This window comes from Cyanistes caeruleus, chromosome 15 (genome assembly GCF_971803275.1).
Source record: "Cyanistes caeruleus chromosome 15, bCyaCae1.hap1.1, whole genome shotgun sequence".
NCBI classification, from domain to species: Eukaryota; Metazoa; Chordata; class Aves; order Passeriformes; family Paridae; genus Cyanistes; species Cyanistes caeruleus.
The window spans coordinates 462,775-486,230 of NC_141715.1; the positions used below are offsets into that span (position 1 = coordinate 462,775).

Genomic DNA, 23,456 nt, shown 5'->3' on the forward strand with positions numbered 1-23,456 from the left:
TGTCTCCTAAAGGACATTGCTGCTTCCTGCAGAACGAGGCTGGTTGCTGGCTGTGGACAGAAAAAGGGTCTGGGGCAGATTCTGAAGTTTAACTCCTGGCCCTGAGATGTCTCAAAGCCACAGGTTTGTCATGGAGAGGCTCTTCAGCAGCACAGAAGAGAAACATGGGTTTTATATCACCCTCCAACACCTGGACACAGCAGGTACAAGGAGGGCTTGCAGGAGGGAATAACAGGAACTGGCAAAAGGGCCAAAGAGCAAGAATAAAGGTAATAATAGAGTAATAATTAGCTTTCACCCTAATCTGCAAGGGAGTCAGGACTGGCAGGTGTGTCCCGCCAGGATTGGCACCCAATCGTCCAAAACACTGCAAAACCTGTAGGAGATTGGGAACCCACCCTGGACCATACAGCTTCCTCCAGCTTCTGTTAAACCTTGAAAAACAGAAACAGCCTTTACTGGACTCCCTCCACCCCATCTCCTCCCCCATCCATTTACCTGTCTGAACCTGTTCTGTTCCAGAACACTGAGGCACTTGAAGATTTCTCTCTCAGCTCTGACCTAAACCAAACCCACACACACATGACACACATTACACACACACAAATCCCCCTCCACACACCCACTTCCCCCCAAAGAAGTGATAATGCTCTTTTTCTGAGAGTTGTAATTTTTTTGAATGGTTCTCCTTCCCATTTATTTCAGTTAGAATTTTGTCTTTTCTAAATCTTGAACCATTCCATACTATAACTTTATTGCAAAAAAGTCAACATGCATCTTAGAAATTTGGCTTGTAATCAATAAAACAAACATTACATATATGAATTTTAATGTGTAAACAATTAGAAATTCAACAATATCGGCTATTATCCTATTACACAAGGTCACAATCTGTAAAAACTATAGTACAAGGTTACTATACACCAAGAGGAGCTTTGTTCCTTTTCACATGATTTTGTTAGAGGAGTGCTTTCCTAAGCAGGTGCCTGGTTTCAGATCTGAGTGGTTTTGTTTATTTTGTTCAGGTTAATTCAGCACCTGAAAAGGAAAGGGAGGGAATTCTTTGCACAGTGACTTCCTTTCCCATCCCCTCATCCTTCAGTGCCTGTCCCCCAGCTCAGGCTGGGACACGTGGCTGGGGCACACAGGTACCCCTGGGGGCTGTGAATTTCCCAGTAAAGCATCACCATGAAATGAACTCAGCTGTACTGCCCTGCTGGCTGTGGAAACACAGAAATCCAAACCAAACCAGCCCAGGACAGGCCCAGCACGCCCTAAAACAGAGCTTTGGCAAAGGCAGCCCAGTTTCACACAGCTCCCCTCCTCCTCCTCCTCCTCCTCCGGCGCCAGCTGTGGCCCCTCTGCCCCCCAGGCACAGCCAGGCTGGGGCACTGCCAGCCCTGGGGGCAGCAGCCACCCTTGGGACGGCAGCAGCCACCCTTGGGACGGCAGCCAGCCCTCGGGCCAGCCTGCCAGGGTACTGTGGGGGCAAACAGCAAAGGGCTGGAGCTCTGGGACAGCCCTCGCTCCCTCACCCCGGACACACGTGCCACGCCAGCGTCACTTTACAGCTAAAACCATATGAAAAGGAATCCATTCTGTGTGTGTCGAAGGCTACTGCAATTTTTCTTACAGCTTAATTAATCCACTGTAATTTTCGTTTTCCAAATACAAAAATACAACAATTCTTATTGAAATCTATACGCCGGTAATTTTAGTACACAAAAAAAGCAAAATATTTACAAAATTATACAGTTTAAGAAAAAACTCTGTACAAAAAAATATATAAATCCTTTTTGATCCCTCTCTCCTTTTTTAAGTTGTCAGGACTCGGACATGTTTGCTGCAATGGACTTCTCAAGATGCACACTGTGCCACAGACATTAAAACCCCTAGAGGTGATGGGAGAAGAGCAAGACGTTCTTGTAAGTTCATGGGGTGAGTTTCTCCTCCATTTCTTCACACCTGGAATTTAGTCTCAGCATTAGCAGGACAGTCCTAATTCTAGGAAGAAGAGAGGTTTGGAAAGAGACAGAATCCTGGAGACATTCCCTTGACAAGAAACAGGCCATTACACAAGGTGGATGTCTCGGCACAGCACAAGGACAGGGCCAGCAGGGTGTGACCCCAAAGGGTGCTCAGCACCTGGCCCTGGCCACGCTCAGAGCCCCAGGCAGGTAAAGGCCTGGCAGATGCTGTGCCTCAGTCAGGAATTGCCGGGGATCACCCGAGCGAGAAGAGCGCTGTGCATGGCCCTGGTGCTGGTTTTGTGCAGAAATGCACATAAAGCACGCTGAGGAGTGGCCAGGGCACGGGGCAGCCAGGGAAGGAGCTGCTGGGTGCCCCGGGCACGAGGCACAGAGCCAGCCCCTGTGCCCCTGCCAGCTCACAGCCCGCCGGGTTACAGGGACAGCAGAGGCACTGGGAGTGGGACAGGCTGCAGGAACTGCCCTGGGGCACGAGGGACACACAGCACACCCAGCTCTGAACAGCCCTGGGACACGGGGCCCTGGCGTGGGGCCAGGCTACGCAGGACACCCCAGTCCTGTGGGGTGAAGCCCACCCTGCTCTGAACCCCGCAGGGCTCTGCCTGGAACCCAGGGAGAACAACACTGCCTGGGGCCAGGGAGAGGAGAGCTGCTCCTGCCTGGTAGTCAGGGGCCAGCTCAGCTGCTTTGGAGGAAGACTGGGACTCCTTTCATTCTTGCTCACAAATACAGAAATGCAATAAACAGCCTGACTTACACTGAACCTTACACTGAAATGACAGAAGGAAATCAAGGAGTGGAAATCCACTCCAGTGTGTGTTCCTGCTGATGTTTTCTGTGAAGCAGAATTTGGAGAAACAAAGTGAACTGGACAATGTTATAACAATACCCTGTTAAATTGTTTCTTCCACCTTCTCTCACAAAAAGCAGCACAACATGGAGACCGTGTGGCTGTCACACACATTGAAGCAAATGATTTAAGAATCTAGCCACAGATAACTCCTACAACATGAGACTCCACAGGAAATAAAATGCTCCCTTTTTTCAACGAGCAAATGAGGCCAGTTTTTCTTTCATAATATTTAATGAAAGTTTGTCTTTCCCCTAACTCCGTAATATTGCTAAATAAAACCTGTAATATCTTTTCAATTATAAACTAACAAACCAATCACATTATAAAAAACCCAAAACAAGGTAATACAGGTGACACAAAAAGAGGACAAGAAAATACTGATTTCCAACCCTCCCTCCCCCTCCCCCCCACCTTTTTAATCCTTCTTAAATAGAAAAAAATCACCACCCTGGTGATCTTGATAATCCTGTAAGAAGTTCTTGGGCCTTTGGCTAGCTCAGTCTCACAGCTCTGTGTCCCAAATGCTTTCATACCAAACTGCTCATAGTAAATCTTGTGGTTTGAAAAGAAAGTAAAGCTCTTTTTGGCTCATCAACTTCCTTAAATAAATGTTTAAAAGATGTAGTTTGAACTATATTCCTAAAATTATACACTTCGAACATCAAGTTTCATCTTCTCCAAGAACGGGATTCATCCTCATCTTCATCATCATCGTCGTCATCTTCGTGCAAAAATAAATCTGAGGTTTCAGTCTCCTGGAGGAAGAAAAAAATGAACTTTGAGACACAAGTTCCAAGCTATGCCCAGGGACCCATCCCAGTTCACAGCACCAGCTGTAGGGGTATCTGGTTCGGGTGTTGGCGTGTGTCTCAAACACACACAGCTACATCCAAACAGTTTTAGGGGAAAAACAGCAGCCTCACGTCAGGAAAGAGAAAGAGAGCAAACCTTCAGAGGAAGCAGGAATAAACCACCACTCACCCTCTCCCAAACCAGGTTTCTGTTAAATGCCACAAGAAAATAACTTTTAAAAGCTCAAGGTGTTAAGGTGAATTAGAGGGAAGAACACACAACTTCTCCTACAGTAGAGCAGGAAGAGTGAGGGATAAAAGGCTTTGCAGCCTGCACATACAGAACCCAGGGCTTGTTTACATCACTGACAAATTAACAGCCCAGCCAAAAAAATTGTCTTTTTTTTCCCATTTTCTCTTTTAAAATGTGGGAAATGCACCTGACTATTCAAATCCAGTTCAGTTCCTGGTTTGTAAAAACATCTTTTATGAAGTTTCTTCAGCACATAGGAAACTGCATCCTAAGAGCTCTCATCTATTACACTCCAGTAAGAATGATCACATTATTAGGAGATTTTCATACCTCTTCCTTGGACTCCTCTTCCTCAACTTCTGTGGACACAGAAGGTACCTTGGGTTTGTGCCACGAGATCTGGAGCCGTCGGTCCTTGAAGCGGGATCCCTGGTTAGCAGCCTGAGTCGTGTTTAAATGCACACATTCTCAGAGGGAGAAGAACTTTTCACATCAGCAACAAGCCAGACCCCGAGCATGTGGTACAGAGGCATGTTTGAAGATCTCAGATATATGAACCACAATCACCCACTTCAGTTTCCAAGAGCACCTTCAGCCACACCCAAATCTGCCAATTCCTGCTCCTGCCAGGGCACTGTGAGAGGATGAGCAGAGCTCGGAACTGCCAGGGACATGCAGCTTTATCAGGGAGAGCCCTGTGTCACTGCTCAGACCACCAGGAGGTACTTCCCCTTCAGCAGCACTACCTGCAGCAGCACCAAACCCTATCAAGCTCAAACTGGGGGATAAAAGCCCCTGGAATTTTAAGATACAAAGGCAGACACAAGTCATTAAAAACTCTTATTTTAGATATGTGAAAAAATATTTCCACGATTCTACTTACATTCTCAGCTTCTGAGCGGGACTTAAAAGTTACAACAACACTTAATGGGGAATCCTCTTCTTGAAGATCTTCAATATCTCCAAATTTCTGTGAGGAAAAGTTTGTTAGGACCAGCAGTAATGTTCTCCTCCACCTCCATAACCATGTGGTACAACTGCAGTTGACACTCAAATCTGATTTTTTGGACAGAAACGTGAGAGCCAGTGGGCTCCCAGCTGCATCAGCCAGCAGTATTGCAGCACTTGTATTTTTGGGCAAAAGCTCCCATTTATTGCTATTCTAAGAGGAGCTTGATTTTACAGCAGTAGAGGAAATGTATATTAATTTATAGGTGACACTTACAGAGAAGTGCTGTAACAATTCATCTTTTTCCTCTTCAACGAAGCCTCCCACGGTGAGCGCCTTGGGCCGGTGATCCACCACCATGTGGTTCAGCACTCCCCGGCCTCGGCCCCCGCGGCCCCGGCCCCGGCCCCGCGCTGCCGCTGCCTTTCCTCGGCCAGCAGGCAAGATGCCCAAGCGGGCAGCCTGGGGAAAGAACACAGCCATCCCCACGCTGAGGGATCTGAAACACCACAATTCAAACACTCCCTGGCAGCAGTGCACACGGCTCACCTCCACCTGTAGCTGATTGAGCTTTTTCCGCAGTTCGGTTGTGTCCTCTCCAGAGGACAGTCTCTTGTGGAAGTCCAGCTCTGCATCCAACAGTTCCTTCTGTGCCTGGCAGAAAAAGAGGTGGGAAGAGAAAACAAAAGGAAAGGAAAGAACTGTAAGAAACACTTGTAATGTTTTATTCCACTTCAGTAGTACAGTCATGTAAGTGATATGGACAGATCAGGATACAACAACCACACTTTTCCCTACATTCAGTTTTATTTTAATTGCCTCTGCGTGTGTGTGGTCCCCACCATTTTTTGAAGGACCCAGAATTCTCTGCTTTAGAACTGGAACAAGCATGAATGAGCTACAAGCAAAAATAGGTCATGGAGCTCCTTCGACCATGGCTTGTTTGTCCATGGTTATCATTCACATTAAAATGCTGCTTGCAAGTGTTTTGATCTAATGCTACTGCATTTTTAAGACATATTAATAAAAAGTATTTATATTATATATTTATTAATAGAAATAGTTACAAAAACCAAGCAGGAAAGTGTTTTGCACAATAAATACCTCTGTCTTGGACTTCAACTTGGATGGTGTGGAGGTTGTAGATGAAGTTTTTAATTCATCCTTTAACTGAGATATTTTTCCTGTTAGTTCTTTTAAAGTCTTCATAATTTCTGCTCTCTCTTCTGGTTTCATGGCCTTGTTTTTCTCCAGCTTGGATATCAGCATCTAAACAATTATAAAAGAACAGGAACATAAAATTCCAGGAAAAACAGCCCTGAACAAACAGGTACCTACAAAATCAGAATGTATTTACTAGCCACATCCCAGACTTACCTTCTGGCATTCTATCTGTTTTTCTAACATCTCCTGCTTCTTTTTCCTCATATCTTGCTGGAGTTTCATTGCCTCCTACAAGAGGAGAAAATTCTTTCCATCAGTAAAAAGCAGTCTAGCACTATATGTACTCATAGAGATCATATTGTCCTCTTTGAGCTATGGAAGTGAAATCTACAACCAAAAGTACGATTTGCAAAAAGCACAAGTATGAAGTGCAGCTGATTAAATAAATAAAAGATAAATAAAATGCTAATTACCTGCTGTAAGGTACTTTATTAACATTTTTCCCCCTTCAGACACCTCTTAAGAAATATACTGTGCACTGTCATGCAAGAATCTCACACCTACAGACATTAAATCCAGAAAACCCCAAGCAAACCCAGAAGACCCAACATGGCCAAGTGCATTGAGTAAGACACCCCAAAAGGAGACTCCACACCCCAATGTGTGATTGCAAGGCTCTCCCAGAACCATGACCAGCTCCACCCCCACATATAAAGCTGTAGAGGATGAGGTTTCAGATGCCATCAAACCTTACGTTTAAAGCACTTTGCTCCTCACACTGTCACACATCAAGCATTAAGTACCTGCTTTTTTTTAAGGACTTCTTGCACATCGTGAGGTTTAGACCCTGCACCAGACTTCAGAGTTGTCTTCAAGTTTGGAGAACTGTAAACCATTTTTGAGTGGCTTGTAGAAGTAGGAAATATCTGAAATAGTAAAAAACACACAGTAAAATATGGAATATTTTAAAGTGATTGTGATATACCAGCAGGGAACTCCAGCAGATCACGTTCCCTGAAACACCAACTCAGATGTACAGATTTGTGTAAGGAGGCAGAAAGTCCAATTAAAACACATGGATAAAGACATGAGTCCAGTTAAAAGGATTTAGGAAAGATACTGTCTTTCCTTCTCCATGGCACACTCCCTTTGCATCCCGATTCCCACCAGGACACTGCTGAAGGTGATGATCTGCACTTGCCTCAGCTTCAGCTCCACAGTCACAGCCCAACATCCCACTTTCTGATCAAGTAAGGCAGCAAAAGCCACTCCATGCTTCCTTTCTTAAAAGGACTTCCCCGTGGCCCAGAACACGTGCTGCACTACAGTGTGAGTGTGAATTGAACAATATCAGCTTGAACTCTCGCCACAAATACTCTCTAAGCTTCTAGCACTGCTGTTAAAGCACAGCATAAGCCCAAAAATTACTGGGAGAGCCATTGCATTTGTCAACAAAAGGCTGGTCTCACATACAGGTTGTCAGATTTGTTTACTATTAAGCACTGCCAAAAATATTTTATGCTATTTAAAACACTGATAGTGTTGTAGCTAATAGCTCCTAAAGTCATTGTCCCTATTCCATATAAACAGTTGATGAAACAAGGAAGAAGTGACTGACCATGGCTACATGAAACACTACTGAAAAGGAACAGAACCAAGTGGGAACAAGTTCTCTTTGCTCGTTCCTTCCTGGCTGACAAACCAAAGCTGTACCTGAGAGCATGACCACTCTCAACATACCTGAGACTCCTCCACGCCAGCCCCGGGCTGGCTGAGCTCAGGCTGGCTCCCCCCCGCTGCTCCAAGGCGTCTTTTCACTGGGACTTTGTTAAGGACGTAGGCACCAGATGCCAGGGGTTTGTTCATCACCTGTGTATCCATAGATCCAAACACATCAAGGTCAGACACCGCAAAGCATTTTGTGCGGCAGCAGCACTTGGGAATGCTGCTGGGCCCCCTGGCAGTGCACGTACCTTGGCCAGGCTGCTGTGCACCGTCACGGCGGGCTGCGTGGCCAGGGCCTGCTGCTGCAGGTGCTGCAGGGCCTGCGGGGCGGGCGGTGGCTGCTGCTGCTGCAGCAGGGGGGGCTGCTGCTCGCTCTCCCTGTGCCACAGCACCCGGATGAACCGATTGCTCAGCACCGCCTCTGTGCTGGAAATCGCCTTCCTCGCCTCGTCGTTACTCAAGTACTGAATGAGAGCAGCTTCAGGATCGTTCTGGAAAGCAACCTAAGGCAAAAGTTCACAAATTCATATTTCTCAAGGAAGAAAACATTTCAATCACCAGCAAACCCATCTAGGAATAATGTGCAACGATAAGCTGGGTATCCAGTGTATTAACAACTCAAAACACTGGTGAGACACTCTATGTAAATAAAGCAAAGTAGCTTTTGGCACACATTACATGTACTTGCAGCAAAGTCTATATACATTTAAATGATTGTATAAATAAGACTCCTCCACCAACAGCACCACACATTCAGAGCACTGTGCATGTCTGGGGCATGTCTGGTACCACTGGTGCTGACCCAAAGGCTCTTTATCCAAGCCTCCCGAAGGCCAAGTGCTGCCCGAGGGGGCACAGTGCAAAGCCTCACCACACCCTCAATGCAGCAGCATCTCAAAGTCTTGAATAAGCATCTTTTTCTCTAAAAATTAGTACCACAGCAATAAAAATCCTGGACTTTCCGGTGTTGCGATTGAGATGGCATGTTTGAAATGCATTATTTCATTAGAGAGGTGCAGAAAGCACCACAGTATCTTTTGGGCCAAGACAAAGTTATCAAGAACTTGCCAAGTATCTGTCTCTTATTTAGACCTCCAACTGAGGACTTGAGAGTCAACCAATTTGTCTAGAAAAATAAATGGAAATTAAATGCTCTTTTGACTACTACTTTTTCCAAGTGCTTTTTCCATTTTTTACAGGGCAAGGACACCTCTGAGTTGGAGCTAGTTCTAGGACACCAAGTGGTAACAAACTGAAGCAGATAAAGACTCTTCTGTAGCATCCTTGTCAAAACTCTGACCATCAAACACCACAAGACTATCATACAAGACAAACTGTCAGTTCATCTCTTTCCAAAGTCACACACAAGTTGCTCAAAAACCTGAGTTGGTTTAGATGCTGTTAAACCTCTCGGCCTTTCAAATATAATGAGGCATCATGAAGGCAGAAGCCAATATGTTTCACAGAATTAATACAATAATACACAGTAGACCAAGAAAAGGCTTCTCTGAACTTGATTACCTCCTCTCCCAAATCCACTAAGATTTCTCAAAGAAACCATGCAGTATTGAAGCAGGCTTCAGGGAAAATAAAATGCACACACACAAACATAAAACTGGACTTTGGATTTTTACCTGAATGTTTACAATAGTTCCAAATTTGCTGAAGTGTTCATTGAGCTGTGTAATATTGTTCAATTCTGGTGGAATTTTTCGAACTTCTAATTTTGTATTAGTATACTGATTCTTTTTCAAAAACCCTGGCTTATTCTGGTTGTTATTTACTTGCCTAGAGAAAAGGAGAACAGAAAGAGTTCAGGTAAGTACATGTGTGCCCATGTAAGGCAGCAAATGTTAACACACATCTAAATGGCATTTTTCCCTTAAGAAGTACACCCTCTAGACACTAACAAAAAGAGCTTCCCCCTGACCCCATGTTTAGTCTCCATATTATGTAGACACAGACTTTCTGACCCAACCATCCCAAATTACAGAGACTGATGAACAGCAATGTTCATAGCACTGACAGCAACCAAGTACATTTGGATTAACATCTGTAGCTAATTCTTACTTTCCCAACCAGGGTTTCTTCAATGGTGGACATTCCATGCTGCTTGGAGATCTTTTCCTGCTGTCTGGTTCCAGAACAACTCTCGTGACATTGCTGCTGTTATTTGTAATGGGAATGGGAGGCTCAGTTTGGATGATAATGTTGGCAGCTGGAGGGAAGGAAAAAGGACTGTGTTATTCCACAACACATGGAAAAGCTTTCACACAGCAAAGCAGAACTGAGATTAAAAACATAAACATTAGCAAGACTTTATCAAATTGGTCAGTTTTGTTTCTGAACAAAATCATTCATATTATTTCCTAGCCTAACTAAACATCCTGAAAGAAACACATGTGGTCCAGCTAGGAGGGATGGGATTTGACCTTTAAGGTTAGTATTAGCTTGAAGAAACAAAGCTAAAGCTTCATTTTTCAGGTGCTAAAAACTCAAATTCTGCAGGAAAAGGAAAGAAACTAAAAAAGAAGAAAAAAAAAATTCCAAATCCCAACAAAACAGAAGGAGGAAAAGAAACATGGGTGGATCCCCAGGCTTTAGGTTAGGGCTGTGCAATGGGCAGGGGCTGAATTAATAACCAGCTTGCCCTGTGTGAACCCTTGACAGAGCAAAAGCAACAAAGAACCCGTTCTTTCCACTGCTATCCCACTGCCAGTCCTCCAGCCAAGTTTCAGCAGCAAACTGTTAATTAAGCACAACTATTACACTCCTTCAAGACATTAGGTTTAAAGTTTGAAGCAAATTCTACCAACACAGAGTTTGCTATAAATTTATTTACAATATTTTCAAGATTATGCTCTTGGTGTTAATCGCCTGTGAATGCCAAATATTCAACCCCTAAAAAGAAGTCTGAGTTGTACAGCAATTTCTATGGCTTTTACATAAGCCAGGGCTCTGCTGGTTACACTGGTAAGAACAGAGACTGGGCATTTCTGGGTATGGCATCCTCACTTTGGAGGAGGATCTGAGAGCAAACCTTTTACACCTGTGACAGACAGTAAAACAAGTTGTGTGAGGCCACGGAGCACTCATCCCTGCCTTACCCTTGGGATGGGCTCTCAGAGAGAATGTGAGGGGCAGCAATTAAGCTCCAACCCTGCATCTGTGACAGTCATTAAGATGAAAACAGCAACAGCAATTTCTACAATAATATTTAACCATATTCCTTATGTGATGAGTCATTGGAAGGAAATACTGAAAATAAAATTTTAAAAAATCTTATCTATTGAGTAAGAGATACTGAAGTATAACAATAAAACACAAAATTTAACATCTCTGGTTTTAAGAATCAGGCAGGAAAAACACCAGGGAGAAAGAAAGTTTTGCTACCACAACTAAACTTTGAAGAGCCTTGACTTGTGCCCTTACCTAACAGATACTATGTACACATCACCACTAAGAGACAGCAGCCACATCCATTCAGGCAGAGGCTAGAAATTAGGTGAGTACAGACTGGGATTCCCATGAGCTGGGAAACTGGAATGATACCTGCAATGTTCATTTCAGAGAGAACACCTGGCTGACAGAGTCAGACCATGAAGCACCAAATATACCACGAGAGTTCCCTTCTTCCCTACCGTCACAGCCAAGGCAAGGAGCCTGGATCATCACCTCTGTGCCCATGGCTGATCAAAAGCAGTCTGCAGACTGTGCTGCAAAAGACATTTTTAGGCACCATTTTTGTTTCTAGGAGCTTCCAGTACCTGGAAAATACCTTCACAGGCTTAAGAGGAATAAAACCCCAACCAACCAACAAAACCCTTGCAGCACTCCCAAGCAAGTGGTTATTTTTAATAAAAAAGCCTGTTTTGACTTCAATATGGGCAAGTTAACACATAAAAAAGGTAGAAATGTCCCAAAAAATGCTCTGAAACACTAGATCAGTGAGAAAAACTAGTGCTTTCAGCCTGAAAAGAGGGAAAAGTATTGACGGTCTTGGATAAAAATAGCAACAGCAATGACCAGAACCCTTCCTACCTCGAGGGTTTGTATCCATCTCCCCAGATGTTAGGCCAATTAGATTTGGACGCTGCATTTGTGCTCTTGTAAAGAACTGCCGATACTGAGATCTACCAGCACTGGTAATACTAGGAGCTTCAGGGTTATAGCCATCTGGCTCATATGTATCTACAAAAAAAGGAGAGAAACGACAGAATTTTTCAGGTGAGTTTAAGACTCGGGGTTAATTTCCCTTTAAGGCAGTGCACAGATGTCCAAGAGTCAGAAGCTGTCTTGGATGAAAGAAGAGAGGTGGTACAGCCAACCTGTGCAGCCATTGCAAACCCTCACCTGATCTTCAGGCCTAGCCTATCTGGACACATTTGTTTTTTATTCTGGTGCTGTTTGTCCAAAGAACACAGGTCACAATACAGAGCACTGCTGATCCACTGTCTGGAAGGGCCTGAGGTGTCTGTGTGACAGCGTGCACAACGTCTGGCAGTGTTTTAAGGGCAATAACACAGGCTTTGCTTTCAGCATTTATACTGTAGAGTCTAAGATGCAAAGATATTTTTAGCCTTAGCTGTCCAACAGTCTAGTTCTCCTCAGAAAAGAATTTTAGGTGAAGAACATATTTAAATTATTTCAATCAAAAAAACCTGAGAAATGAGGTAATGGAACCAATACTTACCTACTGAATTTTCTTTATGCAAGAGTGAGATCAGCTGCCTAGCTTAGGTAAGGTACTAATGATCATTTTCATTAGAAGGGTCACCACAAGAATATAAGATGACAGAATTTACTCCTATTGCTCCTCCAGCCCAAGGTCCAAATTGAGGATAATGCATTTTTTAACCTTAAACAGGAAAAGCTGTACAAGAAGTAGAATGAATGAAGTCTGTGAAGTGCCTCCACAGGAACAGTACATCCAGGAACAGAATGAATGCCTGTACAAGGGAACCTGACAGACATGAACTCCTCCAAAATCTCAGTTCTTTATTCTGCGGCAACAAAGACAACTCTACAGTTAAAAACAGATGCTCCACAATACCCACACTGATAGCAGAGCCTGACACTCTAAAACAAGAACTACTTCTAACCTTGAAGGAGCTGAACCACAAGCTCCTCTTCCCTGATTTAGGACATGACTGACTGCAGGAGGGCAACCAGCAGCTGCTATCACAACAGTCCAAGAACAGGACACGAGAATCTCCACAGAGGTTCTGCAGAACAGAATTACTGTGAAGCCCTGTGAGCTCTGAGGCAGAATCACCCATTAGAAGTTCTGGAGCTGAAAAGATCAGATGGTGACACTCAACAGGACCTGGGGATAACTGAACAGATTATCTAATAAGAAATTTGAGTATCTGAAACTCTGAAAAGCATGGAAGTCACAAATAAAATGACATGGATCATGAACTGAAGTAGATCCCCTCTCTGAATAAAATTCAGAATATTTATGTTAAAAAACCCCAGATGAGAGTATTATAAAACACTGACATTTAATTATTTTATTTTGGTCATATAGAACATGGAAATGCCATTAATCCTTCAATTATCAAAGAAATAAATTTTGTTGTATTTAAATTTGGTAATCTAGGACTTTCCAGGTATTTTTCTGTTTTCCCTCATAAAAACATACTTTTAAAAATGTTGAACTCTGTTGAGGAAGAGGGATGTGTCCAGTGAAAGCTAACAACTTTTAGAAAGCTAGAACCAGGGTGATTCTGGAAAAAGAGTAGGAAAAGTACTGATGTCCATGAAGACTGTACAGACTATTGCAACATACAACTGGGAAAAAAAAAAGCTCTCATCTGTATTAGTCCAAACTGGAAAGGAATAAAGCCCAAGTTAAACAGCAATTACAGGTTTGCAGATCCATCTTTCAATTACTAATGTCCTACTGAATGGCTTGAAGATGAAAGGAACATTTCTTATGCAGCAATTGGATTGCTGTGAGCTCGTGAAACCCAGAGCTCCCCACAGAGCTTCCCCTCAGACCAGGACAGAGCACTGCTGCCATTCCATTCTGGAATGGATGATGGGCTGACCCAGGGAGAGCCATCAGACTTCTTTTTAGATTGGTATATATTGGAGGAAGACAGATCATAATTTCTAATCATCCATCAACAGAGGAAATTTACAATTTTTCCATCAAACAGATTTAACCCAAAGGGCATTTACTTACGTTCTGACACTGTATAGAGCAGGTTCTGAGGCAGAGGAGGAGGCAGCCTTGCTCCCACGGGTGCCAGACTGGGCACTGCGCTCGTCCCTGGCTGGTCACGACTGTTTATCAAGCTGGACTGTGTTAAAGGTGGTCCTGCAACGACACCACAGAACAGATCACACACTGACAGCTCAAAGGCAAAATGTGAAAACAATTCAATGCTGTGTTTATGCCTTGCTTTGAGCAAGGTCAGGGCTGTAAATATGCCCAATCCCACTACAGTAACAGTAAACTGAGAAGCCTGTTCAGGTAAGCTACTCTGATTCCAACACATTTTCTCTTTCTCAGGAGACAATGCTCTCAGGGAAAAGAAAAAAGGGTCTTTTCTTCCCCAGTGGTTTGTTAGTGCTAGAGATGTCTTAACCACAGCAGCTCCTCCCTCAGCTCTACCATGGAGAGCTGAGGCTTGCTCAGAGCAAGGGATCACATCAGCAGCATTTCGGTTGCAGTTCTGAAACAAGAGCTGCAGGGCAAGAGGCATTCCCAGACAAGGAATTTCTCTAGATGTTGTGTTTTGGTTTCCACACATACCATACAGACATTCCTACTGACTCCATGATCAAAAAGGACCTGGAATGACACTACACAGACCATCCTGAGCACTGTCTGCTCTCTCACAGCAAGTCAGTTCCACCTGCTGAAAGGCTCATACAAATTTTAGGGTTAATCCTGTATCAAATTTTTCCGCATCCCAAAATTGCTGATATTGGACACAATTATCACAGCATTTATTTTGTGCCTGGAATAGACAGCATTGAAACAGAGTAAGCATGCCTCTAATATGCTATTTCTTCACAGAGTCTGTAAGATGTAACATCTCAGATCATTGCAGAGCTAGGAAAGATCTTAAATGTGCCAATAATGTATTGCTTTCTAGTGATAGATAATGTAGCATCAACTCTGGAGCTTTATTAGAACCTCTAGGAGACTGAATCTCAGTATTTTTTGCATTACAGTAGAAAACAACGTGGCTAGTAAGTGTCAGTGACCAATCCAATCACTACCAACTACCACAGAGGTGAGCTGCAAGGTCCCTGACTCCCTCCTTTGCCCAGCTGAACTCAGGCTGCAGTGCTAGGAACATCTCGGTTTAGCAGCTGAGCCCCCAGAACTCTCTGGGCCCCGTGTGGAGCAGCACGCTGCTGGGACAGGAGCGGGACTCACGCGGGACGGGCAGCACGACGGGCGGCGGGGGCTGCGGGTGCGGCTGCGGCAGCGGCAGCCTCAGCCCGCGCACCGGCCCCGGCAGCGGCGGCAGCAGCAGCCCCGGCGGCGGCGGCAGCCCCGGCGGCGGCGGCGGGAACGGGATCATGCTCGGCAAGGAAACTTCGTCTACTACTAAAGGATCGTTCCCGTGATCAAACTGACAGAGGTCACCAAGGACACAATAGCCTCGCTCTGCAAAACAGAACATTTCACCTCGTGTTACAAAACAAACGCGGTGTTTCAGTTGAGTTCTCAGCGGTTTAGAGCATTTCGGGTTTTCATGGCATTTCTTATGAAGAAAACATGCATCTGCTGATATCTTACTATATTGTAATGTAAAGTTTCACAAAACAATTACAATTAGATCAATCTTTCATAAAAGCATATAAACTTGCATTCATCATAAAAGCTGTGGAAAAAATAGTCAGAAGTACTGTGGTTTATTTTAAACACACACACAGATCTGCACCAGGACTGCCAGTGGTTGAGGTATTTGTCTAGCACATAGAGAACTGTGAAAAAACTCCATATGTCTTATCCAGCAATTGCCACAGCATATACAAACTGCCTCCAGTAAGACTAGTCATTTCTCCAATACAATGAAGGCCATCTCTGCATCTGTTACATACAAGGTATACATCACATGCCACTGTGGTGTGACTTGCTGCTCACATTTAGTGAGTATCTAAAAAAATAAAGCCACAGAAACATTGAAATAGGGCATGAAACTGAAAACTAAGGAACAGTTACCATCATAATCTTGACATCTTCTTTTAGGAGGAGGGTTTCTGCCAAATGAACTGGGATTGCTGTGATTGTTGAAGTAATTTGACCAGCTCTCTGTGGTGCTTTCAAGGTGGTGCGCAGGTGCAACTACAGTTACAGCACTGGGAATAGCTTGTGCAGAGGAATACTGTTCAGAGGATTTACTGGGAGATGCGGACACCGGATTATAAGAGCCTTCAACATCATTTTTTTCACTCTTGTATTTTGATCTCTCTCTCTCTCGGTGCTCTGTTTAAAGAAAATAAAGCTGAGTAAAGCCTTCATGTTTTTCTCAGTACATCAGAACCATGAGCAAGAGATAGTAACACATTCCCTGGAATACTCAGCGTTCTGCACACTGAACTGTTCTTGAAGGAGCTCAGTCTAACCAATGGAATAATAACTAATACAATGTAAACAGAAGTTTAACTTCAGAAATACCAAAGTTTTCTCTGCAAAAAGCACATTCATTCCTCTACTACTTATATGATTCTAGTTCACAGCTCTCTTTTAAAGGAGAAAGAAGGGCAAAAGCCTGAAACAACAAACCTACCTCTGCCCTTAACTAACGTGGTCTCAAGATGCGTAGAATGCTGTAATCTGTGCCACTTACTTTTCCGACAGACCTGAACTAGCCCTAAAAGAACAATCATATGGTAACCACCTGCAACTGCAAAGAAGCCTTCTCTAAAACATACACAGTAACAAAATGAAAGAGGGAAACACTGCTTTGCAAAAAGTTCAGTCCTTAAGAAGAAAACAGAATAAAATCAACAGCTTTGTCAGAAAACACAGCACAAAAATATGACCTACTGATATCCACAGGAATACACCTGTGGATAAATTAAGAGGTTAGTGAAGAAGAAAACAAACCCCTTAACTGTTCTACTCTGAAGAACAGCATCTTAATTAATAATTTCAAGAACACAAAGCTATTTGTGTTCTTGATGAAAAGAATTTGCTCCAACTTCTCAAGGGCATCTTCTGCCTGCTAGACCATTCAGAATGTAGAAGTGACACCTGTCACTGCAATAGGATGTTGTCATGGAGCAGCACCGTGGGTACTCACCGCTCCTGCTGCCATCCCGGTCCTTGCTGCGGCCCCTGCTGCGGCTGCGGCTCCGACTTAGCCCTCTGCTTTTGCTCCGGCTCTTACTCCTGCCCCGGCGCCAGCCAGACTTCTCCCTGTACAAGTCACTCCTATCATAGTACCTGTCATAGTCCCGCCATTTCCCATCATCACGCTTTTTCTCCCTGGTTCTAGGAAAGACAAATGTAGACCATGTCAGTGAAAAGAGAAACAAAATTAGAAAAGAAGCTTGCAACATGGAAAGATACTGTTCATCCTTCCCATCCACTTAGGCAGTGAAACAACTCCACCCAGAATTTCAAAAATTACACCGAGAAGTATAGAATCTTAAAGCTGATTCTGTAGAAAATCAGAATCTGATGGTCTGTAGAAAGCGGGAATTGGCAAGGTGAGAGTTATGATGCTCAGACCAGAAAAGGCTTTACAAGTGATGCTGAGATGGTGTGAACAACTTCCCCCAGACCCTAGAGCCCCCCAACAATTCTTCATTTATATACCAAGGGAACATGGAACTGATGACATTCCTAGGAATTGTAATTCCTAGGAATCTCTTTTTGCAAGAGGCCATCTTCTTGTGGAGACTTCTCATGCATGTGATCAGCATACACACAATGTATCACAGTCAAAGGAAGGAGAAAATCCCTATTTTTTACAAAAATCATTACCTACAAGGTAAAAAAACACAGTCAAAGATTGACAGCAAATACAGAAAAATTTCTTCATATTGTGGTTCAAAGCTAACCTTTGCTCACTGGAATCTGCACGGCTCCTCTGGGGACTGGAATATTTCTTCTTCCTGCTCTCCCGCTCTTCTTCAACAGACTCTTGAAAATTCTGTTTAACACACAGCTACCAAACAAGGACGAGTATCACTTTTTTTAATGAAGAAAATTACATCAAAATGTAGTTCAAGCTGCAGACAGCATCCCAGAGAAAACAATACTCAAGTATTACTTGCCCAGAGTACCAAAGCATTACAAGTAATCAAGCACTAGATTGAAGCAAGCACTGTGGAAGAGTTTTGGTTTCAAAACTTTATCATTTTTTCTGCAGAAGAGATGCCCCTAAAAAAAACCACTTTGATGTTTTGTTTCTAAACAGGATTCATGAAAGACAAGATCTCTCTCCAGTCTACTGCCTTGTTTAGCAAAAGCAATTCTACAAGTGAGGTACTTCCTGAACCTTTAAACACAGTCTGAAGGTACCTCTCTAGGTAGGGAAGTCACTAGCTGCCATTTCAAACAACTGCTTCAAGGCAAAAACTGCTCCCATTGTGGAACCGGTCACTTTTCTTGCTGGCCTCCACCACAGCAGGTTCAGAAGTCTGTCAGCTGTACCTCTGCTGCAAACCACTGACCCATTTTGCACTTCTGCTGCCATTTCACACTGCTTACAAGTTACTGTAAATTTTGGTGGAAAAAGTTTACATGCACTAATCTTTGAAAGACTTTTTTTTCCAATTGAAATGAAAAGGAAGGCTTCCTGCATCCTTGTAAAACAGGACTATCTGGGGAGAACTGGCAGAAATACTCAAGACTTGGCTTGACTGGGCTCTGGAGAGCTCCAGCTGCAGTCCTGCTCCCAGCACAAGGTGTATCACACGCTGCCTGGGGTGCCCCCCAGTCCTGACCTCACTGTGACTCCACGTGGGGTTTATTTCGTGGCCTCCCTGTGTAGGAATCACACTGAGCTTCACGACACATCATGAAGGCCTTGCTGATGTCAAAATAACTCATTAATGTCCTGAATTCTGTAACATTGTCCTATAAAGCTGTCCTAGATATCTCCTTTTGCTTATTGCCACTCCCCTCCTGCCCCCAAAACTCCCTCTTTGTCCCCACCAGAGCACTGGTTAAGTCAACTGAAGGTAGTTCTACAGGACCTTCTATAAAGTATGACTACTTTGAGAACAGAGGGGAAAGCTCTAACAGTGAAAGTCTTGTTCAAATTATGAACTGCCATAAGCAAAGCTACTTGATAAATTGTCATAACTCCACATCCCATCCTCAGGTAAAAAAAGGACATCAGAAAAGAGGAAAAAATGTAAATACTGTCATTTAAATCAGTTGATGAACGACATTTGGGTAAATAAGGACCTGCATTTGTTTGGGCTGACCTGGGTTTGGCTGACTGAATTTCTGCAAGTATTTGTTACCTTCTCTAAAAAATTTGATTGCTTTCAATTTTGCCAACAGAACTTAAAAACAAGGTATAAGAGAAAACTGTTGTCAAATTAACTCTATCTACCTTTCCAAAGTAATTATTCCAATAATTACTGACATATTTCAATGATTTTAAGCATTACAGAAAACATTTTAAGTAATTTTCATTCCTTGTAGAATATACAAAAAAAATGATATGTTTTGTAACTCTTTCACTGCTTCTTCCTCTCAAACCCTTCCAAGTAATTATCCACTGGTATTGCCAGAGCTGGGAATAGGATTTGAGTGCTTGATTGAAGGCAGACTCTGCAAAGGGATGTAAAATGCTCTTGTCTGAACAGTCACTTTCTATGGTTCATTAGACACAGAGATCATTAATCACAATAGAGTATATTTCTTCTGACACGTTTTGCCTCACAAATGTAAGAGAGCTAATTTGAAAATGGAAGACAGGCAGAATAAATAACATTACCTCCTCCTTGACTTCTTCTTTCTCTTGCCCTGCAGGCTTTGCCTCTGCCTTTGTGGGCTCAGCAGAAGGAAGGTAACTCTTGGTGTACAAACTTTCAAAAAGTTTATCTACAAACCCTGAAGTTTCTGGGGATACAGAACACAAGAAAATACTGTTACATATGCACTTAAATAAGTACATGCTTACATTTACCAGAGAAGACTCTGAAAACAGTCAGCCAGGTGAACTGCTTGCAGCAGCAGCACCTCAGATTAATGAGCATTAGCTCCACTGAAGGAGCTGGAATTACATTTGTGGCACTTGAGGCTGTTCATTTAGAGAAAGAAATTCCTCAGGTGTATCACAGACAGCAACAGACTTCTCCTGTTCTAAGGGGCAAGCATGACTGGCACCTGTGATCAAGGAACAAGGCCACAGCTATCCACAAGTTCCATCAGCTACACTCAGCAGCCTCTTTAGGATAGTTTTTATGACAGTAAATAATTCTCAACACGCTCATCAGCAGTTCAACATCACAAGAAATGCACAATAACTTTCCCAGTGAGTGTCAGACTTTCAGGTGTTTAAACCCTTGACTATGAAGCAAATTGCCACATGTGAAGCTTCCCAGCAATCTGAAGGATTAACATGGGCCAGGTTTTCAAAAGTTACCAAACACCTGCCAGAGAAACTTCTGGCAACACAATTGACACTTTAAATTAAACTGCTTTTATTTAATAACATTTCCTCCCACCCACCGTGAAAAGTCCAAATTACACGACTTCATCTTATGATTATTATTTTTTTAACCACAAGATAGTTATTCCTTCAAATTCTGTAGGAAATATTCATGACTACCATGAAAGATTTTGAAGGCAGTAATGGTGCATCACCCTCCCTCCTCCCACCAGGAGCAGAAGCTCCCAGATAGTCATGGCCAGCACACCTTTCTGCAGGAACACATCCAGCTGGTCAGCACAGAAAGCTTTCAGCTCCTTCTCGGGCTTGTCTTTCTTGACTAACGCCACGACATAGTTGGCCAAGGCTGAGGGGTCTGCATCACATCTAGTGAGAGAGAGAACTGTGCTTGGCTGCTGCAGGAGGCTGACCCCAGGGGCACAGTCACTGGAGAGCCCCCAAGAGCTCCTGCAACACCCCTGGGCTGCTAGGCTCACCCCCAGCACCAGCACAGCTGCACTGGGGCCATGGAGACAGAAGAGAGCTTTTTGCAACCACAGCCCAATATTTTAGTTGCCTTGTGGACCCCTCAACTGCACCTGACAAAGGTGCCTCTTCTCTGCTGAGGCAAACCCACCTTTTGCCCAGACAGACCCCACTGCTGCTGAACCTCCTCTGGGCCCAGCAAGCACACCTCCAGTGGCCCTACACACACAGCAGAGCACAGGCCAGGGAAGGCACTGCATGAGGACTGAGAAGGATTAAACTGTGTTTAAATATTAAAACATTATTATAAAGGAGTTCAGAAAATGTCACAGAGGTCCATTTTCAATACACACACAGACACATTCTGCACAGCTTCAGTGACTGTCCTGATGTGCTGGGGTTTTCTCCTTAAGGATTCTTCCATGCCATATTTCACAGTAACCTTCTAACACTGGCAGGACAACTAAAGGGGAGCAATTACTGACCCAGGTTCTCTCCTCACACTCCCTCACCTGTGTCTGGCTCCACAAAGACCAAAGACAGCACCTTTGTGTGGTGATACTTCACCACTAATCTTTAAACTGGATATTGCTTTAGATTCCAATATTCACTAGGAACACCCCAGGTATGAAACAGAGTAACTGTGATTTCAGGACAGCTCCTTGTTTGGCCTCTCAGAGGGTGCAGGTGCCAGATATGAGGTGAGGGCAGAAGCCTAAAATACTCAGAATTTTTATCTTTTTTTTCTAAATTAACATTTAAAGAGAGAATCGTGTATTTTCTGAGAACAGTAACTCTGGAAATAGAAAGAAAAAAATTGAAGTATATACACCTCAAAATAATCCCTCTCAAGTAATAAAAAGATCCACAAAACAAGCAAAAAGCAAAAAGCCAAGCAGAGGGCAACTGGTGACAGAAATAAAAATCCTCAATGAGCAGCAATCAAGCAGCTCTGCTCTCATATAGCCTCCAACAACATCCAACCTCCACTGAAAGCCAGGATAAATGGAGCAATTAAGAACAAAGAAACCACAAATTAACAGATTTTACAATTCTTACACACACAGAGAAATAACCTGTGTGTGATGCATTCACTGTATGTGATGTGCTGGGGCCCTCACCCACTGACTATAAATCTTCACTTTCAAGTAGAGGAGATGATCCCTCACTTTATAACCATTACCTTTCCTTTCTCCATATGTCAGTCCCTCCCAAGCACCCCATCCCATCCCATTATGCACTAGAGGAGCACACAAGGTGAGTGCACTGCCCCAGGTAAGCCAGGCTGTATTGTCACTCCAGTGCCACTACAGAGTCCCTGACTGTCAGGGCCCACTGGACAATTCCCTGACTCTCTGCATCACATCCCAGAGAGCAGCTCAAATGCCCAAGGAGCGAGTGGAGTTGGCAGAGAGTGCAGGAGCAGGAGTCATGATCCAGTATAGAGACTTTCAGTGAGGTTTGACCAAAAACTAGAGAAACCTGTGACTGTAACAAGGGAAAAAGAAAGTTGTAAAGAACTTCCAAGAGCCTAATACTTAATGATGGCAACTGAGCAGACCTAAGGCCTATTTAAAACTCTTCCCACAGGCCTCGGCTGTGCTTCATGGGAGACCTAAGCCTGGCTGGGCACTGATCAGCAGCTTCCCCTGGTGAGACCCACCGACCCCTTGCTGTGCCTCCACCACCAGCACCCTTGGCAGCCAGGCTGAGTTATTAGAACCCATGAAACGTGTGACATTTATGGATCCATGCTGACTCCATCCCAGTCCCACTGTATGCAGCAGCAGAATAGAAATGCAGAGTTCCCACAGTTTCAATGTTATTCCTGGTCAGCTCCTGCAGCAGTCCCTGGCTCTGCTTCCAGATTACTGAGCTGGGACTGGACAGCATGTCCAGGGCATCAGCTGGGAGCACAGAGAACCACAGATGTTGGAAAAGAGCTCCCAAACCACCCAATCCAATCTGTGCCTGATTCCCATCCTGTCCCCAGCCCAGAGCACTGTCACCTCCAGCCCTTTCCTGGACACCTCCAGGGATGGGCACTCCGAACTTCCCTGGGCAGCCCCTGACAAAGCCTGAGCTCCCTTTCCATGTGGAAATTCCTGAGTCTGCCCTGGCCCAGCCTGAGGCCGTTCCCTCTCCTCCTGTCCCTGTTCCCTGCGAGCAGAGCCCGACCCCCTCGGCTGTCCCCTCCTGCCAGGGACTTGTGCAGGGCCAGAAATTCCCCCTGAGCCTCTTTTTCTCCAGGCTGAGTCTCCCCAGCTTCTCCTCATCAGACTTGTGCTCCAAACCCCCCTCCAGCTCCGCTGCACGTTGTAGGACGAAAGGCCCCGGCACCTCCCCGGGCCCGGGCTGTCCCGCACTCCGGGCGCGCCGGGCCCGGGCCGGGGGCAGGGCCGTAACGCCTCGGCCGGGCCCGGTCCGCGGGAAGCGCTGCCCGCCCGGCCCGCCCGCCCGCACTCACATGGGCTCCAGCAGCTTGGCCAGCCAGGACTTGAGCGCGTCTACGCTCTCGATGATCATGGTGGCCCCGCGCCGCCCGCTCACGGCTACACCGCCGCCATCGCCGCGACCTGCCCGGCACCGCCCGCAGCGCAGCCTGCTGGGCACGGCCGAGGCGGGGCCGCGCCGCCAGCACCAATCAGAGAGTGTCCCTCCGC

At 44.6% G+C, this 23,456-nt stretch overlaps 1 protein-coding gene across 4 annotated transcripts; it reads right to left on the bottom strand.

Moving 5' to 3' along the window:
• Positions 1-711: 711 nt before the first annotated feature.
• Positions 712-23,433, bottom strand: RBM27 (RNA binding motif protein 27). 4 transcript variants are annotated; one of them, XM_086851486.1, is made up of 22 exons: positions 23,261-23,433; positions 20,576-20,694; positions 19,651-19,775; positions 17,759-17,865; positions 16,996-17,186; positions 16,480-16,563; positions 15,912-16,175; positions 15,120-15,353; positions 13,914-14,048; positions 11,765-11,914; positions 9,794-9,941; positions 9,358-9,511; positions 7,972-8,226; positions 7,739-7,867; positions 6,802-6,924; positions 6,212-6,286; positions 5,939-6,103; positions 5,384-5,488; positions 5,111-5,296; positions 4,769-4,855; positions 4,216-4,326; positions 712-3,596 (listed from the first exon to the last, which is right to left on the bottom strand). In XM_086851486.1, exons 1-22 carry the CDS (start codon positions 23,317-23,319, stop codon positions 3,510-3,512), a joined length of 3,093 nt encoding a protein of 1,030 aa, XP_086707612.1. In that variant the 5' UTR covers positions 23,320-23,433; the 3' UTR covers positions 712-3,509. The 4 variants fall into 4 exon arrangements, with proteins under 4 accessions (XP_086707612.1, XP_086707613.1, XP_086707614.1 ...); XM_086851487.1 differs by lacking the exon at positions 16,480-16,563; XM_086851488.1 differs by lacking the exon at positions 11,765-11,914.
• Between the last annotated feature and the right edge of the window lie 23 nt (positions 23,434-23,456).